Below are 8,167 nucleotides of genomic sequence, written 5' to 3'. Positions count from 1 at the left end.
AGAGACTCGGGCGCAGCCCCAGCTTCTCTGGGCACCCTGTGCCAGGGCCTCACCACCCTCACAAGGAAGAATTTCTCTCCAATATCCCAGCTAACCCTGCCCTACAGCAGTGTGAAGCCACTTCCCCTTGTCCTTAATCTCTTTACATTTTCTATTGTTAATGCTTTTTTTGTACCTTACAACTAAGTTTTAAAGAAACTAAAAATCCTTGAAAGTAAACATGTTCCCACTTAAGAAAAAAAAGACACTATTTGTCACTCTGTGAAGGCAAGCTGTAGCACATGCCACAGACTGAGCTGTCAAACAGTTTATACTGTAATAGTTCCTGAATTTAGGTAAATATTAAAGTTTCCATAGCAGTTTCCCCAGCACTTAAAGTGAAAGAAGAAATAAGGTGCTGAAATACAAAATTTCATTTTGACGTGTCCTCTGTCTTTCTGGAATTTGCCAGGCAAAGGAAGGGGACCTCACAGTTATCAACAGTCTTCTGGATGATCCCAATTTAACATCAAAGAAGTTCAAAGATTGGAAATTAAAGAACTATGAGTTTTTCCTGGACATTTGTGAGTACAGTGCTGCTGGGAAGTCTCAAAATGGAGCCTCTGAACTGGCAAGCTCAGCCCCAATGCTGACACACACACACTCCTTCATCGAGACTCACGTGTGACAGGAGCCTCAGCCTGAGTCGCTGCTGGGTGCTCTGAAAGATGCAGTCAGAAAAACACTGGGTATTTATTGCTAAGGTACTCAGCAGTACTGTAAATACTTGGGTAAGAGAATAGTGCCACAGGATGCCTACTACATTGCATGATAAGACAATAATATTCTTTATGAATTCTTTTTGTTTGCTATTATCAACCAATGTCCGTATCAAGCTCTGCATTAGAAAGAAGTGGTGCAGAAGTGTAACTGAAAACAAATACCAGTATATTTAAAGTACTGTACTAGAACTCAGCTTATAGTATGAGCTCCTACAATCATTTTATATATTTAGATATATATAAATACATATCTATGTATATAAAATGTAACATGGTAGTTGACATTTCCTTTCAAAATGCCCTAAAGTTCACATTTTCACACAATTTTTCTTGAGAAAAAATATAAAAATGAAGACGTAAATACATTGGCCACTCTTAGAGATGAACATTTATTTTTGCAACATTTCCAGGTAGTGACCATCTTTGCAAATAAAAGGACAGAGTTATCAAAATGTAAACTCAATCCCTATAGTGTGCCTTAAAATGTACACTGTACATCTAAGAAATAGATCCCAGTCTGGCCCTATGGGCACTCTGTACATGCCATTTAAATACTGTGTTTGTAATGTGCTGTGCCTGCCTTTCAAACGAAGGAACACGAGCAAGCAGGTTTGGCACAGAGGTAAGATACGAGTAGAACAATATTGGTTGTTCACTAATGCTGCAACTTAAACTGGTTTTAATAGAATTTGAAGTATTTCATGGTGAAAGAAAAAAAAACATCTGCACTGAGTAAGGTACATACTGCAGGTTTTCATCGTTTCTTCACTGTGAATTTAAGTGACACATGACTGTGAGTCACAAAATTCAAAAAAGCATGAGAAAAAAGCTAAAAAACCTCCTAAACTAATCAATTACATTCTGTGATAGACTGACATCTATAGCTGAGTTAATTATTCAAAAATTATGTAATGTCTGGCAATAATTTTTAACTGCTAGCAGTACATTTGCAAGTGGGTGAAGTTATTCAAAACATCATTCGAAAACCAATCTGTATTGATTGGTTTGGGAAGACACACAAGTCACACGGTGTATTTCACTTCCTTGCCTGGGTGAGAATGGTTTGTAAGAATCAGATTTTGGGCAAAATACTTGTATTCTTGGGGGGAAAAGAAGATTGCTCTGAATGCTACTGAGAACATAGATTTCAAAACCATTCACAGTTTGCTTTGACTCTGCTTGCTAGAATAGCTCTAAAAGGCAGAACGAAGGGGATGTGAATACAGCTGATGTCATTTCACTGAAACAGATTTCATTGAAACAGATTTCACTGATAATTTTTTCACAAGATAAACCTAATTGTCTCTCATACATCCAGGACTGTAAAATCCATGTAGTTCAGCATAAGAGAGGAAAAAATGTTATCTCAGTGAGGTCCTAATATCCAGGGAGAGATTTTATTATTCCCAAAGTCAAACCCATGTGAAGGTGTCCTGGGTATTAATTCCATCTCCGCAGAGCAGCTGAGGGGGGCTGACCTTGGCTGGACAGGGGGAAAAAATGTCATGGAAAAGCTCCCAGGTTGAGATAAAGACAGGGAGATCACCTACTAATGGTTATCGTAGGCAAACCAACTTGACTTGGGGAAAATTCATTTATTAACAATTTAAAATACAATTGCATAGTGAGAAACAAAGACAAAATTTAAAACACCATTCCCTTGCCTCCTCCCTTCTTTCCAGTCTCAATTTCATTCCTTCATTTCCAGTGAGCAACAGCGTAAATTATAGAATCCATTTGGAAATTAACTCATACTATACATGCAAGAAGTGATGGATGATCACCAAATTAGTTAAATAGATTGAACTATCTAAATTCCTAAAGAAATTTAAATATGACTTTGGTTTCAAACCCAAAAGATGGTTTGTGCTTTCATAATGAAAAGATCTATATTATTTTCAAATAGCTTTCCAAAAGGATTTCAAATGCCACTGTATTGTCACTCAAGACAGAACCAAGCATATTCAGTGAAGTCACAGGAAAACAGAGAATACTACTTATAGCTGAAAATGATAAATATAATTGGGAAGATATATTTCTCAGAAATGACACAAGTAGCAGGGAAAATAGATTATCTCAGTTTTAAGTTTAAATACAATTTCTGAAATATGAGTAGATGAGATAAATAGTTGAGAGTTCACACTTTCGCTCAGCTTATCTTTAAAAACCTTCCAGTGTCATGAGATCATTGTTTCTAAAATTTCTTGGAATTGTGAGTCTGCATTCTGCTCTTGCAGAGCAGCTCTCAGCAAACCTGATTTGCACTGAATAGGCCAAATAAATTGTCCAGGAGATTCATGAGATGAAATGAGATGAGATACACTGCAGAAATTCCCTCTAATGGGCTTAAGATTAACTGGGAGAAAAGTTTGAAACATTTGTCTGGCATTGCTTGTGCCTTAAAGCAAGCAAAATCAAATTGCTAAATTAAGCAATACAAAGACTTTATTCTTTCACAAATGTCAGCTGGCATTTGGAAGCCGTTTCACAACAACTTAGCATACCCCTGGCACATGTACTCAACTCCACCCTGCAGCCCTTCCCTCCCTGCCATGGGTTTCCTCCTCCTGGATGTAGGTGCCAATCTGTATGTACTGCAGAGAGTAATGTGCACAGTCACCACAGCACAATTATTTGAATTTTCACCACCTTTGAACTCACTGGAATGCAAAGTGCAATACAGATACTGTATTTAAAAATTCATGCACCAAATCCTGCTCATGTGTTAAAATATGTCTAATTCTCCTGGACCAATAGGTGCTGAAACACACTGTACAAAGCAGCTGAAATTGTTGTGGTCGTTTTGATGCCGTATTTTTAAATAAGAAAAGAACGAGGTTTGGCTGTTGCATTCATCAAGGGAAATAAATAGCACCAGTACAATAGATTTATTAATTTACCAGTTTTCCTGCCTGAATTCTCAGGTAAAACTTGGTTTTTAACATATACAACAACATGGAAATGTTGTTTGGATATGATTTATTTAACTGGATCTTAATAGTGTCTTCATTCAGGATTCCTGCAGGTAAAATGTCTCAGCCCATAGACTTTTTCTGACACCCTACAAGCTGAGTCTTTTTGTTACTGGCTATTTTTCATTACAACTGATTTAATGCTCCCCCTGAGCTACTGATTCCCCTCCTTTTTTAATACTGTTCTGTATTCAGTGACATGTCAGATCTTTGAAAGTGTCTTAATAGCTCTCTCAGCATCACCTCCTGAGAGAACTGAGACATTTTTCTTGGTTTCATTATTTTAAGTGAAAACTACCCTGAGCTTGCTCTAATTGACACGAACAAAAATCAAAGGAGGAGGAGGGGGTTCGTATCAGTATATTCAGCTCTCGGCTGCTGCCTTTTGAGCTGGAAATGTGGTGCTCCACTGGCTTTTTCCAAGGAAAAAGAAATGAGTGTTGCAGAGAATTGTACATGGCCACTTAAGTCTACTCTTACTCCTCTCAGCAGTTACAGCCTTCCAGACCAGAACACTCATTCTCCAAGGTCTTGTGAAGGACAGTACAGGTACCTTTGAAGGGGTTACTTTACAGCGGCTCTGAGAAGGGCTAAGCCTCCTCAAAAGTTGTAGAATTCTGCTGCTGACCTTCAGGAGATTTCACTTTAAATGTTAATAGGACTTCTGGGAGAAAAAATAACAATCAGGTAGAAATTGTTAGACTCAACACAAATCTGAGGAGAACAAAGAACATTCTTCTTATTTTTGTCTCAAGTAATGCGAATCAGGCCAAGAGTATCACATACCTTATTTGCCATATTCTCTCCTCATGTGGTTTTACTGTCTTCCAAAGCGGTAAAAGCATTCTTTTCTGCCAAAAAAATAGCAGTATTTATGACCAGGGTGATATAGCTGGGGGCTGTTGATCCTTGAGGAGGGACAGCTCTGCCAGCAGAGCTATTCTGTGATAATTCATCAACAGTTTGTACAAACTCTTCATGCAGTGGGGAACAAAGTCCTTCAAAGATGGTTTGTGTAAAACAACCCCTGGCTAAGGCATGATGCAGCACAACAAAACCAGCCCCCTCTGCAATGCCTGTCAGCTGCCCCTGAACTAGAGGATACCACCAGACAATTTAATTTACAGTTTAAACACTCAATTTGTCAGTATAAGCAAGTCTTGTGTCTCTACAGATATTCTGACTGTCCTAGAGAGATTCCTTCAGGAAGAGAGCACAGGCCTGTTTGTATTGCTGGGTCTCAGCTCGAACACCCCATTCAGGGCACATCCGGGTTCCCTACATTTAATGTTAGAGAAATAAGTGGTGGCTTGGTCTCATAGAGGATTTTATTCTCTCCTCAGTTTTCACAGTAGGGAAATGGTGCTTTTAGGGCAGCCAGAAGGGCACAGGTTTTCCACGGTAGATTTTCCATGTACCACATGCCTTAGGCCACCGAGACAACACATCACTTTCCCTGCTGCCAAATGATGTTTATTTACCAGTAGGACAAAAAATGGGTCATAACAGGAAAGACTGGAGAAGCAATATTAACTATTCATTTATATTCAGTATTAAAAAGCTCTTTTTCTTCCAGAATGTTTCCCTCACTAAAGCTGAGGCTCAGGGTAGGTTTTCCAGGCAGGATGGTGTGGGGAAAGGTTCTCCGTCTCCTCTCTCAGATGAATTCATACCGAGTGGCTGAGGCTCTCCATGGGTGTTATGTGGGCACAGATCTGAAAATCCCATCTAAAAATCGCACCTGAGCCACATCAGCTGATGTATAGAAATTACATGGCTATTTAAACCAAAACTAGTGGGTTCTATTTTCTTAGTTGATGTTTATAGGTATTTTCTTTGCTCCCATTACACACAAGCAAAATGTTATGTTTCCGATCAGTTCCACTCTCTAACGTGGGGGCAGGGGACTCTCTGCTCTGGATGTAACTAATAGTGAAAGAAACATTTTTTAAAGCTTATTTTCTACATTTTACGGGTTTTAACACTCTTGCACATCCAGAAGGAGGTTTATAAATAATATTGTTTAAGCTTCTATCAGGTTTGAAGATAGGTGATATACTACTGGGACCTCCTCTTAAAAAAAAATAAAAAATTAAATCATTCAGACAGAAACTGCCTTCAGGAAAAGAACCATATTCATTCTTAATGCAGGCCAGGCAGATATACCTTTATTTTTATTGAGCACATACATGCGTTAGAAGTGACAATTAGGGACTTTAAGCATTAATGCCACTGTATGAGCAGTATTTGAAAGAAAGCAATGTTGTAAAAATGATCAAATATGTCAACAACCTGCTGTTTGACCAGCTAAGCCCTGTAGCTTCTGTCCTCACATTTCTAGAATATTGTTCATCCTCAGGAGTTGGTGAGGGTATCAATACAGATCTTTTTACTAGCAGTAAATGCATCTGTCCGAATGCTGCAGATTAACTAAGGATGTCACATTATACATATTAACTATTGCATTTTTTCACTAGCAACCACGAAACAAGTATGTCTTAACGAACCGTGTTCACTGGCCAAAAAGCCAGTAAGACCCTGTTACCAGTTAAGACTTCTGTTTTACTGAGAAACAAGGATTTCAGCTTAAAAATCTGACGAGAAAACAGGTTAGGATATAAGAGAAATGCACTAGTATTAATAAACTTTTTACATTTGACACATACTGTATTGCAAAGACAATATCCTTGTAAGATCATTAATTGCTGGGCCATAGGTGACTTCTAGGTTACTAAATAGCTAATAAACCTTGTATAGAGCCTTTTTTAGATAACGCTTACATGTATGGAAATGTATGACACCCTTGTACTATGGCTTGCACTTTACTTGCATTAAACTGTGAAGTAGGCTGTAGTAATGTCTTTGTATATTCAGGGGTTGAAATACCAAAGCACTGGAGTATCGTACTGCTGGTGTTCAACCTGTCCAACATGCTGACAACGTGTATTTTGCAAACCCCACCAACTTCAGATCTTTGGCAAATAACGCTATGGGGTCTCCATGGTCTTTGTTTCTTTGTAAATATAAACATTCTTACTGTTTCTGTAGCAATAGGAGGTTATAAACCAAACTTTCACTAGGACTGTTTTCAATAACAAAAAAAAAAAAAAAAAAATCTATAGCGCCTTGTATAAAAATCATGGAGACTCCATGACCTGTGGGCATTTTTGTTTACAAGCAGTATGTATATATGTATTAGAGGCAGAACTGTTATTTATCACAAAGTTATATTGTGGATGATTCTTTCTTAAATAAATATATGTTTTCTGTCGTTAAGAAGAATAAGTATTTTAGAGCCATCTCGCGAAGTTTGAAGTGTCAAGCTTCACATACGAGTAATCTTCTATGTTTCAGCCTTGTTTTTCTAATCAGCTGGGAGATGAACTAAGAGGCAATGGAAAACCACCTGTCCATGCCAGGGAAAATGTTGGAGTTGTAAGTTGTTTAGCATTCTGCAACTTTTCTATAATTCCCATCGTGCTTAATGCTTTGATGAGCAGATGCTCCATCGGTACCACAGTAAATCCCTCAGCTCATGGATGCTACAGAGAGAAAACCAATGGTTCTAGACTAATACAGGTCAAACGAGGTTTCAACCCCTGGATAATACAGTATTTCTTCAGTTTCACAACAGTATTTTTAATTTTATACTTGTCTATGTTGAGAGATGATCCAATAGTTTCTATAGGCAATGAACATTAGGTTTCTTTTTTCCCTCTTTCCAGATGAGTTCTGTGTGAATTACTGTAACCGGCTGCGTTTTTTCTATCACAGATTAATAACTTGTTAACTTTTTGTGTGTCTACAATGAAAATTTATGAATGGAAAACTTCACTGTGTGTTGCTCACTGGGCATATACCTCATGGTACATTGCACAGACATGTAAGTTGTAAGTTGCACTGCAACATTAAAAAAAGGAACATATTGCTCTTTTTTCAAAGATATTAACTTATTTAAGAGATATAGTCTGTACATTATTAAAAAAAAACAAAAACAAAAACAAAAACAAACATTTATTCTTCCTAAATTCAAACAAAGCTTTTGTTTTGGGGGGAAAAAAAAAAAAGTTGTAAACTTCAGTTGTAAATTTGGACTTCAATAAACGAATTATCTGCACTTAGATTGTGCGTTTCTGGAGGATTTTGTGTGTTCTGAGGGTAATCCAGGCTGAGTGCGATGCGGGATGAGGGGCATCCTTCCCGGTCTGAGGGCCATGCCGGCTGAGGGGGATTCTGCACGGTCTGGGCGCGATCCCTGCCCTGGCTGAGGGGGATCCCTGCCCACCTTGGGGCGATCTTGGCTGAGGGGGATCCATCCCTGCCCGCTTTAGGGCGATGCCAGCTGAGAGCGCGATCCCTGCCATCCCTATCCACTTCGGGGCGATCCGGCCCCGGCTGAGGGACATCCACCCCTGCCCAGCTTGGGGCGATGCC

At 38.7% G+C, this 8,167-nt stretch overlaps 1 protein-coding gene across 2 annotated transcripts in view; it reads left to right on the top strand.

The window, feature by feature from the left end:
* Positions 1–7,856, top strand: part of LOC103623158 (connector enhancer of kinase suppressor of ras 2) — a 175,396-nt gene extending 167,540 nt beyond the window's left edge. For both annotated transcript variants that reach the window (XM_017742525.1, XM_017742531.1), the window contains exon 25: positions 452–7,856. In XM_017742525.1, the coding sequence (XP_017598014.1) occupies positions 452–667 (216 nt within the window). In that variant the 3' untranslated portion in view covers positions 668–7,856. The remainder of the gene's footprint in view (positions 1–451) is intronic.
* Positions 7,857–8,167: the final 311 nt, after the last annotated feature.

The sequence above is a fragment of the Corvus brachyrhynchos genome, unplaced genomic scaffold, assembly GCF_000691975.1.
Source record: "Corvus brachyrhynchos isolate BGI_N302 unplaced genomic scaffold, ASM69197v1 scaffold220, whole genome shotgun sequence".
Lineage (NCBI taxonomy): Eukaryota > Metazoa > Chordata > Aves > Passeriformes > Corvidae > Corvus > Corvus brachyrhynchos.
Note: the sequence above shows the minus strand (reverse complement) of the source record. Positions and strands in the feature narration are given on the sequence as shown.